This window comes from Lagopus muta, unplaced genomic scaffold (assembly GCF_023343835.1).
Source record: "Lagopus muta isolate bLagMut1 unplaced genomic scaffold, bLagMut1 primary scaffold_114, whole genome shotgun sequence".
Classification (NCBI taxonomy): domain Eukaryota; kingdom Metazoa; phylum Chordata; class Aves; order Galliformes; family Phasianidae; genus Lagopus; species Lagopus muta.
The window spans coordinates 112,924-130,836 of NW_026040181.1; the positions used below are offsets into that span (position 1 = coordinate 112,924).

General features: G+C 62.3%; 1 protein-coding gene and 1 long non-coding RNA gene across 4 annotated transcripts; both read right to left on the minus strand.

Moving 5' to 3' along the window:
• Window positions 1–6,616: 6,616 nt before the first annotated feature.
• Window positions 6,617–17,443, minus strand: LOC125687607 (cytochrome c oxidase subunit 6B1). Its single transcript, XM_048932826.1, has 4 exons — window positions 17,313–17,443; window positions 16,056–16,163; window positions 9,668–9,768; window positions 6,617–6,821 (listed from the first exon to the last, which is right to left on the minus strand). The coding sequence occupies exons 2-4, from the start codon at window positions 16,159–16,161 to the stop codon at window positions 6,768–6,770; spliced, it is 261 nt and encodes an 86-aa protein (XP_048788783.1). The 5' UTR covers window positions 16,162–16,163; window positions 17,313–17,443; the 3' UTR covers window positions 6,617–6,767.
• LOC125687608 (uncharacterized) lies at window positions 7,390–8,384 on the minus strand. 3 transcript variants are annotated; one of them, XR_007374190.1, is made up of 3 exons: window positions 8,265–8,384; window positions 7,714–7,774; window positions 7,390–7,580 (listed from the first exon to the last, which is right to left on the minus strand). It is a non-coding gene; the product is annotated as an uncharacterized LOC125687608 (long non-coding RNA). The 3 variants fall into 3 exon arrangements; XR_007374191.1 differs by having other exon boundaries at window positions 7,390–7,620; window positions 7,714–8,065; window positions 8,305–8,375; XR_007374192.1 differs by lacking the exon at window positions 7,390–7,580 and adding an exon at window positions 7,600–7,620.
• Window positions 17,444–17,913: the final 470 nt, after the last annotated feature.

Sequence of the window (17,913 nt, forward strand, 5' to 3'; positions counted from 1 at the left end):
TGAAGATGGATAGATGAAGATGGATGGATGAAGATGGACGAGGGTGGATGAGGATGGATGGATGAAGATGGACGATGAAGATGGATGGATGAAGATGGATGGGTGAGGATGGATGGATGAAGATGGATGGATGAAGATGGATGGATGAAGATGGACGATGAGGATGGATGGATGAGGATGGATGGATGAAGATGGACGAGGGTGGATGAAGATGGATGGATGAGGATGGATGGATGAGGATGGATGGACAGAAGCCAAGTGACGGGCGACGAGGCTCACAGACGACCACCCAGCCCCTCACGGCTGACCCCCAACCCCCCATCCCACCCCCCAAAGGTCGACAGCTCCGCGGTGCCGCTGCCCTTCTGCCTGCCGCGCCGGGCTGCCTGCCTGATGAGGATGGATGAGGATGGATTAGCATGAGGATGGAGGAGGATGGAGGAGAATGGAGGAGGATGGAGGAGGATGGAGGAGGATGATGAGGATGATGAGGATGATGAGGATGATGAGGATGGATGGCTAGAAGAAGCTGGATGGATGAGAATGGAAGAGGTTGGATGGATGGATGAGGATGGATGAGGATGAGGATGGAGGAGGATGGAGGAGGATGGAGGAGGATGGAGGAGGATGGAGGAGGATGGAGGAGGATGGAGGAGGATGGAGGAGGATGAGGATGGAGGAGGATGGAGGAGGATGGAGGAGGATGGAGGAGGATGGAGGAGGATGGATGGCTAGAAGAAGCTGGATGGATGAGAATGGAAGAGGTTGGATGGATGGATGAAATTGGATGGATGAGGATGGATGGATGAGGATGGATGAGGATGGATGAAGATGGATGAAGATGGATGAGGGTGGATGAGGGTGGATGAGGGTGGATGAGGGTGGATGAAGACGGATGAAGACGGATGATGAGGATGGATGAGGATGAGGATGGAGGAGGATGGAGGAGGATGAGGATAGATAAGGATGGATGGATGGATGAGGATGGATAAGAACAGATAGATGGATGAAGATGGATGGACGAAGATGGATGGATGAAGATGGACGAGGGTGGATGAGGATGGATGGATGAGGATGGATGGATGAAGATGGATGGATGAAGATGGATGGATGAGGATGGACGATGAGGATGGATGGATGAAGGCCAAGTGATGGGCGACGAGGCTCACAGACGACCACCCAGCCCCTCACGGCTGACCCCCAACCCCCCATCCCACCCCCCAAAGGTCGACAGCTCCGCGGTGCCGCTGCCCTTCTGCCTGCCGCGCCGGGCTGCCTGCCTGGCCCACAAAGGTGCCACCATCCTCCTCGTCACCGACTTCGGCCTCAGCCTCACCGTAGGCCCGGGGGACATGTTGGCCATCGCCGTGCCTTCTTCCTACCGCAATTCCACCTGCGGTCTATGCGGCAACTTCGACGGTCGCCTCCATAACGATCACCGCCTCCACCGGAACGACGCGGTCACGTGTCACCGTCTGTGTCCAGGTCCAAAATGTCCGCCGTGTCGACAGCCTCCCAAAAATGAATACATCCACAGCAAGCTTTGCAACGTCCTGAAGGACCCCAGGGGTCCTTTTGGGGTCTGTCACGAGGTGGTCCGTCCTGGGATCTTCTTTGATATCTGCCTGTGGGAGCTCTGCGAGTCCCCCGGGGACAGGGATGCCCTTGGAGAGGTCCTGGCAGCTTACGACGCTGCTTGTCGCCAGGCTAAGATCCGCGTGGGACCGTGGCGCATCCCCAGGACCTGCCGTGAGTTGGGGGGCCTCGGGGATGTGGGGTGGGAGGTGGCCTTGGGGGCTCTTCCATGGGAGGTTGGAGGTGGGAGGGTATCAGAATCCAGCCATGGTGGGGAAACCAGAATCCAACTGTGGTTGGGCCACCAGAATCCATCTATGGTGGGGAAACCAGAACCCAACCATGGTTGGCCAACAGAACCCAACCATGATGGGGCCAACAGGATCCAACCATGATGGGGCCATCAGAACCCAACCATGGTGGTTTGTAGGAATCCTACCTGGGTTGGGCCAACAGGATCCATTGAAGGTGAGGCCACCAGAACCCAACCATGGTGAGATCACCAGAATCCAACCATGGTTGGCCACCAGAACCCAACCATGGTGGGGCCACCAGAATCCATCCTTGGTTGGCCATCAGAACCCAACCACGGTGAGATCACCAGAATCCAGCCATGGTTGGCCACCAGAATCCATCCATGGTTGGCCATCAGAACCCAACCATGGTTGGCCACCAGAATCCAACCATGGATGGCCATCAGAACCCAACCATGGTGAGATCACAAGAATCCAACTATGGTAGGGCCAACCAGAATCCAACCATGGTGGGGCCACCAGAATTCATCCATGGTTGGTCATCAGAACCCAGCCATGGTGAGATCACCAGAATCCAACTACAGTGGGGCCACCAGAATCCAACCATGGTTGGCCACCAGAATCCATCCATGATGGGGCTGTAGGAATCCAGCCATGGTTGGCCATCAGAACCCATCCAGGGTTGGCCATCAGAACCCATCCAGGGTTGGCCATCAGAACCCATCCATGGTGGGGCCACCAGAATCCATCTATGGTGGGGAAACCAGAACCCAACCATGGTTGGCCAACAGAACCCAACCATGATGGGGCCAACAGGATCCAACCATGGTGGGGCCACCAGAATTCATCCATGGGGAGGCCACCAGAATCCAACCATGATGGGGCCACCAGAACCCAACCATGGTGGGGCTGTAGGAATCCAACCAAGATGGGGCCACCAGAACCCAACCATGGTGGGGCTGTAGGAATCCATCCATGGTTGGCCATCAGAATCCATCCATGATGGGGCCAACAGGATCCATCCACGGTGAGATCACCAGAATCCAACCATGGTTGGCCAGCAGAACCCAAGCATGGTGGGGCCAACAGAATTCATCCATGGGGAGGCCGCCAGAATCCAACCATGGTTGGGCCACCAGAATCCATCCATGATGGGGCTGTAGGAATCCAGCCATGGTTGGCCATCAGAACCCAACCATGGTTGGCCATCAGAACCCATCCGTGATGGGGCCACCAGAATCCAACCACGATGGGGCCACCAGAATCCAAGCATGGTGGGGAAACCAGAATCCAGCCATGGTTGGCCACCAGAATCCATCCGTGGTGGGGCCACCAGAATCCATCTATGGTGGGGAAACCAGAATCCAACCATGGTGGGGCTGTAGGAATCCAACTATGGTGGGGAAACCAGAATCCAGCCATGGTTGGCCATCAGAATCCATCCATGGTTGACCACCAGAACCCAACCATGATGGGGCCAACAGGATCCAAGCATGGTTGGCCACCAAAATCCATCCATGATGGGGCTGTAGGAATCCATCCATGGTTGGCCACCAGAATCCATCCATGATGGGCTGTAGGAATCCAGCCATGGTTGGCCATCAGAACCCAACCATGACGGGGCCACCAGAACCCAACCATGGTGGGGCTGTAGGAATCCAACCATGATGGGGCCACCAGAATCCAACCATGATGGGGCCACCAGAATCCAGCCATGGTTGGCCACCAGAATCCATCTATGGTGGGGAAACCAGAATCCAACCATGGTTGGCCACCAGAACCCAACCATGATGGGGCCAACAGGATCCATCCATGGTGAGATCACCAGAACCCAACCATGATGGGGCCACCAGAATCCAACCATGATGGGGCCATCAGAACCCAACCATGGTGGTTTGTAGGAATCCTACCTGGGTTGGGCCAACAGGATCCATTGAAGGTGAGGCCACCAGAACCCAACCATGGTGAGATCACCAGAATCCAACCATGGTTGGCCACCAGAACCCAACCATGGTGGGGCCACCAGAATCCATCCTTGGTTGGCCATCAGAACCCAACCACGGTGAGATCACCAGAATCCAGCCATGGTTGGCCACCAGAATCCATCCATGGTTGGCCATCAGAACCCAACCATGGTTGGCCACCAGAATCCAACCATGGATGGCCATCAGAACCCAACCATGGTGAGATCACAAGAATCCAACTATGGTAGGGCCAACCAGAATCCAACCATGGTGGGGCCACCAGAATTCATCCATGGTTGGTCATCAGAACCCAGCCATGGTGAGATCACCAGAATCCAACTACAGTGGGGCCACCAGAATCCAACCATGGTTGGCCACCAGAATCCATCCATGATGGGGCTGTAGGAATCCAGCCATGGTTGGCCATCAGAACCCATCCAGGGTTGGCCATCAGAACCCATCCAGGGTTGGCCATCAGAACCCATCCATGGTGGGGCCACCAGAATCCATCCATGGTTGGCCAGCAGAACCCAACCATGATGGGGCCACCAGAATCCAACCATGATGGGGCCATCAGAACCCAACCATGGTGGTTTGTAGGAATCCTACCTGGGTTGGGCCAACAGGATCCATTGAAGGTGAGGCCACCAGAACCCAACCATGGTGAGATCACCAGAATCCAACCATGGTTGGCCACCAGAACCCAACCATGGTGGGGCCACCAGAATCCATCCTTGGTTGGCCATCAGAACCCAACCACGGTGAGATCACCAGAATCCAGCCATGGTTGGGCCACCAGAATCCATCCATGGTTGGCCATCGGAACCCATCCATGGTTGGCCATCGGAATCCACCCATGGTTGGCCATCAGAACCCAACCATGGTTGGCCATCAGAACCCATCCATGGTTGGCCATCAGAATCCATCCATGATGAGGCCACCAGAATCCACCCATGGTTGGCCATCAGAACCCATCCATGATGGGACAACCAGAACCCAACCACGGTCCCTCCATGCCCGTGTCCCCATCCCTGATGTCCCACACCTCCATGATTTCGTCCATCCCCCCCCCATGGTGCCACGTCCCCACGTCCTCATCAAAGCTTCTCACCACCCACAGCTTCGTGGTGCGCGCCGGGCACCGGCTGCAGACCCGGGGTCAGCTGCGTCCCCCACCCAACGTTAATGAGGAGGGACCTGTCTCCAGGTGAGGGGGGATTTGGGGGTGGGGGGGAGGTGGTGGGAGGACCACCGGATGGGGGGTGGGGGGTGGGATGGGATGGAGAAGTTGTTAATAGGGGAAGGGATGGGATGGAAGATGGAGGGAAGCGTGGAGGGAGGGGTGGAGGAATCGCAGATGGGGGACGGATGGATGGATGGATGGAGGGATGGAGGGATGGAGGGATGGATGGATGGAAGGATGGATGGATGGATGGATGGATGGATGGATGGATGGAAGGATGGAAGGATGGATGGAAGGAGAAAGCAGGGATTGTGGGGGATGGATGGAGAGATGGATGGATGGATGGTGGAAGGACGGACAGATGGATGGATGGATGGAGAAATCACAGATGGTGGATGGATGGAGGAACCAAAATGGTAGAAGGGTGGAGGAACCAAAAATGGTGGAAGGGTGGATGGATGGATGGATGGATGGATGGATGGATGGATGGATGGATGGATGGATGGATGGATGGAAGAACCAAAAATGGTGGAAGGATGGAGGAACTGTGGATGGTGATGGATGGATGGATGGATGGATGGATGGATGGATGGATGGATGGATGGATGGATGGAGGAAGCATGAATGGTAGAAGGGAGGATGGAGGAACCACGGATGGTGGGTGGATGGATGGATGATAGAAGAACCAGAAATGGTAGATGGACGGGTGGATGGATGGATGGATGGGTAGAGGAACCACAGATGGTGGAAGGATGGATGGAGGAACCATGGATGGGGGACGGATGGATGGATGGATGGTGGATGGAGAAATGGATGGATGGATGAATGGATGGAGGAACCATGGAAGGGAGAAGAAATGGATGGAGGAACCATAGATGGTGGATGGATGGAGAAATCAGAGATGGTGGAAGGACGGATGGACAGATGGATGATGGAGGAACCACGGATGGTAGACGGAGAAATAGATGGATGGATGATGGAGGAACCAAGGATGGTGGAAGGATGGATGGAGGAATCACAAACGATGGATGGATGGATGGATGATGGAGGAACCAAAGATGGTGGAAGGATGGATGGATGGATGGATGGATGGATGGATGGATGGATGGATGGATGGATGGATGGATGGAGAAACCACAGATGGAAGAGAAATGGATGGGTGGTTGACGGAGGAACCATGGATGGTGGATGGATGGAGAAATCAGAGATGGTGGAAGGATGGATGGACGGATGGATGATGGAGGAACCACGGATGATGGAAGGATGGATGGGAGGAGGAACCAGAGATGGTAGACGGAGAAATGGATGGATGGATGGATGGGGTGGATGGAGGGACGGATGGATGGATGGAAGGACGGATGGATGGATGGAGGGACGGATGGACAGAGGAACCACGGCTGGTGGACAGACGGATGGAGGAAACACAGATGACCCTGACTGCGTGTCCCCACCAGGAAACCTTCTGGGAGCGCTGCTGCCTCTGAACCTGCCAATCCCCATCAACCCGCTGGCGCCGTGACCCTTCCTCATCCTGCTCCCCCCCTCCCCTCCCCCTTACTCCAATTAATTAATTTAATTCATTAATAAAACGCTTCCGCTTCGACTTCCGCCCTCCCTCCAGACTCAGAACGGAGCCCACCGCCAGTTTAACCCTTTATTTATTGGCCGTGTCGCTCGGCCCACGGTGACAACGGTGTCCCCCGACTCCACCAGGTTTGTCACCGACACCCCCAGGTGACAACAGTCGACCCCCCAGCCCCACAAAAGGCCCCCGCTCTCGCGACCTGAAGCTCAGATCTTGCCAGGGAAAGTCCCCTCCTCACGGGATTCGTCCCACGTTGTCACCTGTGGGGTGACAAGGAGAGGACAGGGACCTGAGTGGGGGTGGTGGATGTGGGGGACATAAGGACCCCCTCCGTCCCTTATCCCCCCCCCCCGTGACACTCTGGTGTCCCCATAGGGGGACCTGAGGGAAATGGGGAGATCATGGGGACACCATGGGGAACCTGAGGGACACCATGGGGACGCCAGGAGGGATCTGAGGGACACGGGGACACCATGGGGACACCGTAGGGACATCAGCAGGGACCTGAGGGACATGGGGACACCATGGGGACATCAGGAGGGATGTGAGGGACATGGGGACATCATGGGGACATCAGGAGGGACCTGAGGGACATGGGGACACCACGAGACACATAGGGACACCACAAGGGCATTGTGAGGGACCTGAGGGACATGGGGACATCATGGGGACACCATGGGGACACCAAGAGGGGCCTGAAGCACATGGGGACACCAGCAGACACATAGGGACACCACAAGGGCATCGTGAGGGACCTGAGGGACATGGGGACACCATGGGGACACCAAGAGGGGCCTGAAGCACATGGGGACACCATGGGGGCACATAGGGACACCACAAGGGCATCATGAGGGACCTGAGGGACATGGGGACACCATGGGGACACCAAGAGTGACCCAAAGGACACCATGGAGACATCATGCAGAATCTGAAGGACATGGGAACACCGTGGGGACTCCATGGGGACACCGTGGAGGATCTGAAGGATATGGGGACACCATGGGGATATTAGGAGGGACCTGGGGGACATGGGGACACCATGGGGACACCAGGAGGGACCTGAGGGACATGGGGACACCATGGGGGACACCGTAGGGACACCAGGAGGGACCTGAGGGACATGGGGACACCATTGGGACATCAGGAGGGGACCTGAAGGTCATGGGGACACCATGGGGACACATAGGGACACCACAATAGCATCATGAGGGACCTGAGGGACATGGGGACACCATGGGGATATCAGGAGGGACCTGAGGGACATGAGGACACCATGGGGACACCGTAGGGACACCATGAAGGACCTGAGGGACACGGGGACACCATGGGGACACCAGGAAGGGCCAGAAGGAAATGGGGACACCACAGGGACACCATGAAGGACCTGAGGGACGTGGGGACACCATGGGGATATCAGGAGGGGCCTGAGGGACATGGGGACACCATGGGGATATCAGGAGGGGCCTGAGGGACATGGGGACACCATAGGGACATCAGGAGGGATCTGAGGGACATGGGGACACCAGAAGACACATAGGGACACCACAAGGGCATCGTGAGTGACCTGAGGGACATGGGGACACCATGGGGACATCAGGAGGAACCTGAGGGACGTGGGACACCATGGGGATATCAGGAGGGGCCTGAGGGACATGGGGACACCAGAAGACACATAGGGACACCACAAGGGCATCGTGAGTGACCTGAGGGACATGGGGACACCATGGGGACATCAGGAGGGACCTGAGGGACATGGGGACACCATGGGGACATCAGGAGGGATCTGAGGGACATGGGGACACCATGGGGACACCGAAGGGACACCAAGAGGGGCCTAAAGCACATGGGGGACACCATGGGGACACCAGAAGGGACCTGAAGGTCATGGGGACACCAGGAGACACATAGGGACACATAGGGACACCACAATAGCATCATGAGGGACCTGAGGGACATGGGGACACCATGGGAATATCAGGAGGGATCTGAGGGACATGGGGACACCATGGGGACATCAGGAGGGGCCTGGAAGACACCATGGGGACACCATAGGGACGCCAGGAGGGACCTGAACGGCATGGGGGACACCATGGGGACAACAGGAGGGATCTGAGGGACATGGGGACACCATGGGGATGCCAGGAAGGGCCAGAAGGAAATGGGGACACCACAGGGACACCATGAAGGACCTGAGGGACACGGGGACACCGTGGGGACACCAAGAGGGGCCTGAAGCACATGGGGACACCATGGGGACACCAGGAGGGACACCAGGAGGGACCTGAAGGTCATGGGGACACCATGGGGACACCAGGAGGGGCCTGAGGGACATGGGGACACCATGGGGACACCATGGAGGATCTGAAGGACATTGGGACACCATGGGGACATCAGGAGGGACCTGGGGGACATGGGGACACAATGGGGACAACAGGAGGGACCTGGGGGACATGGGGACACCGTGGGGACATCAGGAGGGACCTGGGGGACATGGGGACACAATGGGGACATCAGGAGGGACCTGGGGGACATGGGGACACCATGGGGACACCACGAGGAGCCTGAAGCACATGGGGACATCAGGAGGGACCTGAGGGACATGGGGACGCCATGGGGACAACAGGAGGGGCCTGAGGGACATGGGGACATCATGGGGACATCAGGAGGGACCTGAAGGACATGGGGACACCATGGGGACATCAGGAGGGACCTGAGGGACATGGGGACGCCATGGGGACATCAGGAGGGATCTGAAGGGCATGGGGACACCATGGGGACACCGTGGAGGATGTGAAGGACATGGGGACACCATGGGGACATCAGGAGGGACCTGAAGGGCATGGGGACACCATGGGGACACCGTGGAGGATGTGAAGGACATGGGGACACCATGGGGACACCATGAGTGACCCAAAGGACACCATGGGGACAACACGGAGGACCTCAATAACGTGGGGGTCACCACGAGGGTCCCACCAAGGAGGATCCCCCCAAAACACCCCCTTACCCATCAAAAAGGAACTGAAAGACCAGCAGGACATCGCGGAGATGCCACCAAAGGGGGAGGTGGACATTCTGAAGGCCACCAGGGGGAGGTGACACTCACCCAGGAGGTGGGACAGATGGACTTGTAGACTCGGTAGTACCACTGGCACGGGGTGGCATCCGCGCCTTTGGCCGCCATCGCCTTCTCACAGCGGTGGAAGTCTGGTTTTTGGGGGGGGGGGGGGAAACGTGGGGGTCACTAGGGGGGGGACAGAGGGGTCCCCGAGGTGGGGGAAGGGCTGGGGGGGGCCAGAAAGATGGATGTGGGGGGTCTCCGAGGTAGGGGAGGGGGATGTGGGGGTCACCAGGGGGGGTCACAGAGGGGTCCCTGAGGTGGAGGGAGGGGATGTGGGGGGTTAAGGGGGGGTTGTGGGGGTCACCGGGGGGGGACAGAGGGGTCCCCCGAGGTGGGGGAAGGGCTGGGGGAGGGGCTGGGGGGGGAGATGTGGGGGTCCCCAAGGTGGGGGAGGGGCTGGGGGAGGGGCTGGGGGAGGGGCTGGGGGGGGAGATGTGGGGGTCTCTGAGGTGGGGGAGGGGATGTGGGGGTCACCAGGGGGGATACAGAGGGGTCCTTGAGGTGGGGGGGGACTGGGTGGGGGGTCAAGAGGGGAGATGTGGGGGTCCTCGAGGTGGGGGAGGGGCTGTGGGGGGTGTGGGGGTCACTGGGGGGGGGACAGAGGGGTCCCTGAGGTGGGGGGGGGGGTTGGGGGGGGGTAAAGTGGGGAGATGTGGGGGTCCTTGAGGTGGGGGAGGGGATGTGGGGGGTAAGGGGGGGTTGTAGGGGTCACCAGGGGGGGGACAGAGGGGTCCCTAAGATGGGGGGGACTGGGTGGGGGGTCAAGAGGGGGGGATGTGGGGGTCTCTGAGGTAGGGGAGGGGACGTGGGGGTCACCAGGGGGGAGGACAGAGGGGTCCCTGAGGTGGGGGGAGGGGCTGGGGAAGGGGCTGGGGGGGGAGATGTGGGGGTCTCTGAGGTGGGGGAGGGGACGTGGGGGTCACCGGGGGGGACACAGAGGGGTCCCTGAGGTGGGGAGGGGGGGGTTGGGGGGGGGTCAAGTGGGGAGATGTGGGGGTCCTTGAGGTGTGGGAGGGGATGTGGGGGGATCAAGTGGGGAGATGTGGGGGTCTCTGAGGTGGGGGAGGGGAGGTGGGGGGTGTGGGGGGGTCGTGGGGGTCGCTGGGGGTGGGCCAGAGGGGTCCCCAAGGTGGGGGAGGGGCTGGGGGAGGGGCTGGGGGGGGGGGCAGACAGATGGATGTGGGGGTCTCTGAGGTAGGGGAGGGGATGTGGGGGTCACCAGGGGGGTCACAGAGGGGTCCCTGAGGTGGAGGGAGGGGATGTGGGGGGTAAGGGGGGGTTGTGGGGGTCACCGGGGGGGGACAGAGGGGTCCCTGAGGTGGGGGGGGGGGGGCTGGCGGGGGGTCGGGAGGGAGATGTGGGGGTCCCCAAGGTGGGGGAGGGGCTGGGGGAGGGGCTGGGGGAGGGGCTGGGGGAGGTGCTGGGGGGGAGATGTGGGGGTCTCTGAGGTGGGGGAGGGGATGTGGGGGTCACCAGGGGGGTCACAGAGGGGTCCCTGAGGTGGGGGGGGGGCTGGGTGGGGGGACAAGTGGGGAGATGTGGGGGTCTCTGAGGTGGGGGAAGGGATGTGGGGGGTAAGGGGGGGTTGTGGGGGTCACCAGGGGGGGCCAGAGGGGTCCCCGAGGTGGGGGAAGGGGTGGGGGAGGGGGGGGGGTTGTGGGGGTCTCCAATGGGGGGGGGTTGGGGGTTTTGGGGGGGGTTGGGGATGGAGATGTGGGGTCTCCAAGGTGGGGGGGAGGGGGAGTCCAGGGGGGTTCTGTGGGGGGGGTTCACCAAGGTGGGAGGGGGGCTTTGGGGGGGGTTGGGGGTGGGGATGTGGGGTCTCCAATGGAGAGGGGTTGAGGGTTTTGGGGGGGGGGTCACCAAGGTGGGAAGGGGGTTTTGGGGGTGGGGATGTGGGGGTCTCCAATGGGGGGGGGGTTGGGGTTTTGGGGGGAGTCTAGGGGGGGGGTTCAGGGTCTTAGGGGGCCCCAGGGGGGGGTGGAAATGGGTCTTGGGGGGGGGGAGGGGGGTCACCAAGGTCGGGGGGGGGGGGGAGGGGGGTCTCCAATAGGGGGGGGGTTGGGGTTTTGAGGGGAGTCTGGGGGGGGGGTTTGGGGGGCTTAGGGGGGTCTTGGGGGGGGCCTTGGGGTGGAAATCTGACTGGGGGAGGGAGGGGGATGTGGGGGTCCTTAAGGGGGAGGAGGGGGGGGGTGGAGGGTCTTGGGGGGGAGTTGGAGGGGGGTGGGGGGGGGATGGGGGGTCGGAGGGCTTTTTGGGGGGGGGTCTGGGGGGGGGGGGGATGGAAATCTGGTCGGGGGGGAGATGTGGGGGTCTCCATGCGGGGGGGCGGGGGGGGTTGGGGGTTTGGGAGGGGGAGGGGGGGGTTGGGGGTTTAGGGGGGGGGTCACCGAATTGGGAGGGGGGCTTTGGGGGGGGGAGGTGTGGGGGTCTCCAATGGGGGGGGTTTGGGGGGAGTCTGGGAGGTTTAGGGGGGTCTTGGGCGGGGGGTTGGGGGGCTTAGGGGGGTCTTGGGGTCACCAAGGTGGGAGGGGGGGTTTGGGGGTCACCAAGGTGGGAGGGGGGGCTTGGGGGTGGAAATCTGATTGGGGGAGGGAGGGGGATGCGGGGGTCCTTAAGGGGGAGGAGGGGGGTTGGGGGGTCCTGGGGGGGAGTTGGAGGGGTTGGGTGGGGGGGGGAGGGTCAGAGGGCTTGGTGGGGGGGGGGGGTCTGGGGGGGGCTTTGGGGGGCCTGGGATGGAAGCCTGGGGGGGGGGATGGAAATCTGGGGGGGGGGAGATGTGGGGGTCTCCAATGGGGGGGGTTTGGGGTTTTGGGGGGAGTCTGGGGGGCTTAGGGGGGTCTTGGGGGGGGGGTTGGGGGGCTTTGGGGGGTCTTGGGGGTCACCAAGGTGGGGGGGGGGGGTTTTGGGGGGTCACCAAGGTGGGAGGGGGGGGGCTTGGGGGTGGAAATCTGATTGGGGGAGGCAGGGGGATGTGGAGGTCCTTAAGGGGGAGGAGGGGGGGGGGGTTGGGGGTCTTGGGGGGGAGTTGGAGGGGGTGGGGGGGGGAGGGTCAGAGGGCTTTTTGGGGGGGGGGGGTCTGGGGGGCCTGGGGGGCCTGGGGGGGAGGGGGGGCGGAAATCTGGTTGGGGGGGAGATGTGGGGGTCTCCAAGGGGGGGGGTGGGGGTTTAGGGGGGGTCACCGAGGTGGGAATGGGGCTTTGGGGGGGTGGGGGTGTGGGGGTCTCCAATGGGGGGGGGGGTTGGGGTTTTGGGGGGAGTCTGGGGGGCTTAGGGGGGTCTTGGGGGGGGGGTTGGGTGGCTTTGGGGGGTCTTGGGGATCACCAAGGTGGGGGGGGGGGGGTTTTGGGGGGTCACCAAGGTGGGGGGGGGGGGGGGGGCTTGGGGGTGGAAATCTGACTGGGGGAGGGAGGGGGATGTGGGGGTCCTTAAGGGGGAGGGGGGGGGGGTTGGGGGGTCTTGGGGGGGAGTTGGAAGGGGGGGGGGGGGGATGGGGGGTCGGGGGGCTTTTGTGGGGGGGGGTCTGGGGGGGCTTTCGGGGGCCTGGGTGTGGGGGGGGATGGAAATCTGGTCGGGGGGGGAGATGTGGGGGTCTGCAAGGGGGGGGGTTGGGGGTTTAGGGTGGGTCACCGAGGTGGGAGGGGGGTTTTTGGGGGTGGGGATGTGGGGGTCTCCAATGGGGGGGGTTTGGGGTTTTGGGGGGAGTCTGGGGGGCTTAGGGGGGTCTGGGGGGGGGGGGTTGGGGGGCTTAGGGGGGTCTTGGGGGTCACCAAGGTAGGGGGGGGGGTTTTGGGGGGTCACCAAGGTGGGAGGGGGGGGGGCTTGGAGGTGGAAATCTGATTGGGGGAGGGAGGGGGATGTGGGGGTCCTTAAGGGGGAGGGGGGGGGGTTGGGGGGTCTTGGGGGGGAGTTAGAGGGGGGGGGGGGGTCGGAGGGCTTTTTGGGGGGGGGCCTCGGGGGGCTTTGGGGGGCGGGGGGGATGGAACTCTGGTGGGGGGGGGGGGAAGATGTGGGGGTCTCCAAGGGGGGGGGTTGGGGGTTTAGGGGGGGTCACCGAGGTGGGGGGGGGGGTTGGGGGTTTTAGGGGGGGTCACCGAGGTGGGAGGGGGGGTTGGGGGTTTAGGGGGGGTCACCGAGGTGGGAGGGGGGTTTTGAGGGTGGGGATGTGGGGTCTCCAATAGGGGGGGGTTTGGGGTTTTGAGGGGAGTCTGGGGGGGGGGTTGGGGGGCTTAGGGGGGTCTTGGGGGGGGGGGCCTTGGGGGTGGAAATCTGACTGGGGGAGGGAGGGGGATGTGGGGGTCCTTAAGGGGGAGGAGGGGGGGGTTGGGGGGTCTTGGGGGGGAGTTGGAGGGGTTGGGGGGGGGGCTGGGGGGCCAGAGGCTTTTTGGGGGGGGTTTGGGGGGGGAGGGAGATGTGGGGGTCTCCAAGGGGGGGGGGTGTTGGGGGGTTGGAGGGCTTTTTGGGGGCTTTGGGGGGCCTGGGGGGAGGGGGGGGGGGAGGGAAGCCTGGGGGGGGGGATGGAAATCTGGGGGGGGGGGGAGATGTGGGGGTCTCCAATGGGGGGGTTTGGGGTTTTGGGGGGAGTCTGGGGGGGGTTGGGGGGCTTAGGGGGGGTCTTGGGGGGGGGGGGTCACCGAGGTGGGGAGGGGGGGGCTTGGGGGTGGAAATCTGACTAGGGGAGGGAGGGGGATGCGGGGGTCCTTAAGGGGGAAGAGGGGGGGGTTGGGGGGTCTTGGGGGGGAGTTGGAGGGGGTGGGGGGGGGGGATGGGGGGTCAGAGGGCTGTTTGGGGGGGTCTGGGGGGGCTTTGAGGGGTCTGGGGGGGGGGGGGGGGGGATGGAAGTCTGGGGGGGGGAGATGTGGGGGTCTCCAATGGGGGGGTTTGGGGTTTTGGGGGGAGTCTGGGGGGGGGGGCTTTGGGGTCTTGGGGGGGGGGGGTTGGGGGGCTTTGGGGGGGTCTTGGGGGTCACCAAGGTGGGAGGGGGGGGGGGCTTGGGGGTGGAAATCTGACTGGGGGAGGGAGGGGGATGTGGGGGTCCTTAAGGGGGAGGAGGGGGGAGTTGGGGGGTCTTGAGGGGGAGTTGGAGGGGGTGGGGGGTGGATGGGGGGTCTTTGGGGGGCCTGGGTGTGGGGGGGGATGGAAATCTGGTCGGGGGGGAGATGTGGGGGTCTCCATGGGGGGGGGAGGGGGGGGTTGGGGGTTTAGGGGGGGGTCACCGAGATGGGAGGGGGGGTTTTGGGGGTGGGGTTGTGGGGGTCTCCAATGGGGGGGGGGTTGGGGTTTTGGGGGGAGTCTGGGGGGGGGTTTGGGGGGCTTAGTGGGCCCGGGGGGGGGATGGAAATGGGTCGGGGGGGGGGAAGGGAGTCACCAAGGTGAGGGGGGGGCGTGGGGGGTCTCCAATTGGGGGGGGGGTGGGGTTTTGAGGGGAGTCTGGGGGGGGGGTTGGGTGGCTTTGGGGGGTCTTGGGGGTCACCAAGGTGGGGGGGGGGGTTTTGGGGGGTCACCAAGGTGGGAGGGGGGGGGGCTTGGGGGTGGAAATCTGATTGGGGGAGGCAGGGGGATGTGGGGGTCCTTAAGGGGGAGGAGGGGGGGGGTTGGGGGGTCTTGGGGGGGAGTTGGAAGGGGGGGGGGGGGATGGGGGGTCGGAGGGCTTTTTGGGGGGGGGGTCTGGGGGGGCTTTGGGGGGCCTGGGGGGGGGGGGGGTGGAAATCTGGGGGGGGGGAGATGTGGGGGTCTCCAAGGGGGGGGGTGGGGGTTTAGGGGGGGTCACCGAGGTGGGAATGGGGCTTTGGGGGGGGGGGGTGTGGGGGTCTCCAATGGGGGGGGGGTTGGGGTTTTGGGGGTGGGGGGGCTGGGGTGGCTTAGAGGGGTCTTGGGGGGGGGGTTGGGGGGCTTAGGGGGGTCTTGGGGTCACCAAGGTGGGGGGGGGGGTTTTGGGGGGTCACCAAGGTGGGAGGGGGTTTTGGGGGTGGAAATGTGACTGGGGGAGGGAGGGGGATGCGGAGGTCTTGGGGGGGAGTTGGAGGGGGTTGGGGGGGGGGGGATGGGGGGTCTCCATGGGGGTTTAGGGGGGGTCACCGAGGTGGGAGGGGGGTTTTGGGGGGGGGGGGGATGTGGGGGTCTGCAATGGGGGGGGGGGTTGGGGGGCTTAGGGGGGGTCTTGGGGGTCACCAAGGTGGGGGGGGGGGTTTTGGGGGGTCACCAAGGTGGGAGGGGGGGGGGCTTGGGGGTGGAAATCTGATTGGGGGAGGCAGGGGGATGTGGGGGTCTTGGGGGGGAGTTGGAGGGGGTTGGGGGGGGGGGGATGGGGGTTGGAGGGCTTTTTTGGGGGGGGGTCTGGGGGGGGTTTGGGGGGGGGGGGGGGGGTCCTTACCCAGGTAGTTTTGCCAGCAGTTCCTGGTCTGGTTCTGGTTGGGGAAGCGGCTGTCGAACGGAGCGGTTTTGTAGTGCTCCAGTTTGGCTCTGATGTCCTCAGCCATGGCTGGGGGGGGGGGGGGGAGGTTGTTAATGAGGCGTAATTAGCGAGTTGTTAATGAAGAGGGGGGGGGGGGGGGGGGGGTGGAGTGGGGTGAAAAGGGGGGTTGAGGGGCTCTTAAGTTGGTGTCAGGGTGGAGCTGAGGACCTCGGTGTGGGCACTGCAAGGGTTTGAGATGCTTCCCAGTGCTCCCAGTAAGGGCCAGGGAATCCCAGTATGGCCTTGAGACCCTTCCCAGTGCTCCCAGTAAGGCAATAGGACCCTTCCCAGTGCTCCCAGTAAGGGCCAGGGATCCCAGTAAAGCAATAGGACCCTTCCCAGTGCTCCCAGTAAGGCCCAGTTCTCCCAGTAAGGCAATAGGACCCTTCCCAGTGCTCCCAGTAAGGCACCAGGACCCTTCCCAGTGCTCCCAGTAAGGCCCAGAGCTCCAGTAAGGCCTTGAGACCCTTCCCGGTGCTCCCAGTAAGGCCCAGTGCTCCCAATAAGGCCTTGAGACCCTTTCCCAGTGCTCCCAGTAAGGGCCTGGGCTCCCAGTAAGGCCTTGAGACCCTTCCCAGTGCTCCCAGTAAGGGCCTGGGATCCCAGTAAGGCCTTGAGACCCTTCCCAGTGCTCCCAGTAAGGCCCAGAGCTTCCAGTAAGGCCTTAAGGCCCTTCCCAGTGCTCCCAGTAAGGCCCAGTGCTCCCAGTAAAGCAATAGGACCCTTCCCAGTGCTCCCAGTAAGGGCCAGGGATCCCAGTAAGGCCTTGAGACCCTTCCCAGTGCTCCCAGTAAGGCCCAGTGCTCCCAGTAAGGCACCAGGACCCTTCCCAGTGCTCCCAGTAAGGCCTTGAGACCCTCCCCAGTGCTCCCAGTAAGGGCCAGGGATCCCAGTAAGGCACCAAGACCCTCCCCAGTGCTCCCAGTAAGGCCCAGAGCTCCCAGTAAGGCAATAGGACCCTTCCCAGTGCTCCCAGTAAGGGCCTGGGATCCCAGTAAGGCCTTCAGACCATTCCCAGTGCTCCCAGTAAGGCCCCAGAGCTCCCAGTAAGGCCTTGAGACCCTTCCCAGTGCTCCCAGTAAGGGCCAAGGCTCCCAGTAAGGCACTAATGCCCTTCCCAGTGCTCCCAGTGTGCTCCCAGTATCCCCCCAGTCCCTCCCAGTCCCTCCCAGTCACCGGCCGTCGCTGCTCCCGTCAAAGTGACTTTCACCACCGCCGCCCTCACGCCGGAACAACCGAGATGCGCCGCCCAGAGCGCCGCCGGAAGTGACGCCACCGCTCGCGGCACAGCATACGAGGGATATCATAGAGGTGCTGAAGGTAGAGCGCCCCCACGGAAAGGGCGGGGCTCGGGTTTGGAGGACTGCGGCGGGAGGAAAATGGCGGCGAGACCTGAATCGCCCCCAAAATGTCAGGAAATGGCCCCAAAACGCGCCTTATAATCACTGTTAGTGTACGAAATGCCTCTAAATGGATTCGAAACGTCTGAAAGCGGCTCCAAAACGCCCCTTAAAGCGTTAATAAACCCTTACAGTGTTTCCAAATGCCGTGAGCTGGCCCCAAAATGCCTCAAAATAGCCCCAAAATGCCTCAAAACGGCCCCCAAATGCCTCAAAATAGCCCAAAAATGCCTCAAAACGGCCCCAAAATGCCTCAAAATGGCCCCAAAACGGCCCCAAAATGCCTCAAAATGGCCCCAAAATGCCTCAAAACGGCCCCAAAACGGCCCCAAAATGCCTCAAAACGGCCCCAAAATGCCTTAAAATGGCCACAAAAC

Excerpts from the sequence above, each read along its gene's own strand:
- LOC125687607 (XM_048932826.1), bottom strand. The coding sequence starts at position 16,161 with ATGGCTGAGGACATCAGAGCCAAACTGGAGCACTACAAAACCGCTCCG. Across the intron at positions 9,769-16,055 it reads CTGCTGGCAAAACTACCTGG|ACTTCCACCGCTGTGAGAAG; the intron begins GTAAGGACCCCC and ends CCCAAAAACCAG. Across the intron at positions 6,822-9,667 it reads CCATCTGTCCCACCTCCTGG|GTGACAACGTGGGACGAATC; the intron begins GTGAGTGTCACC and ends GTCACCCCACAG.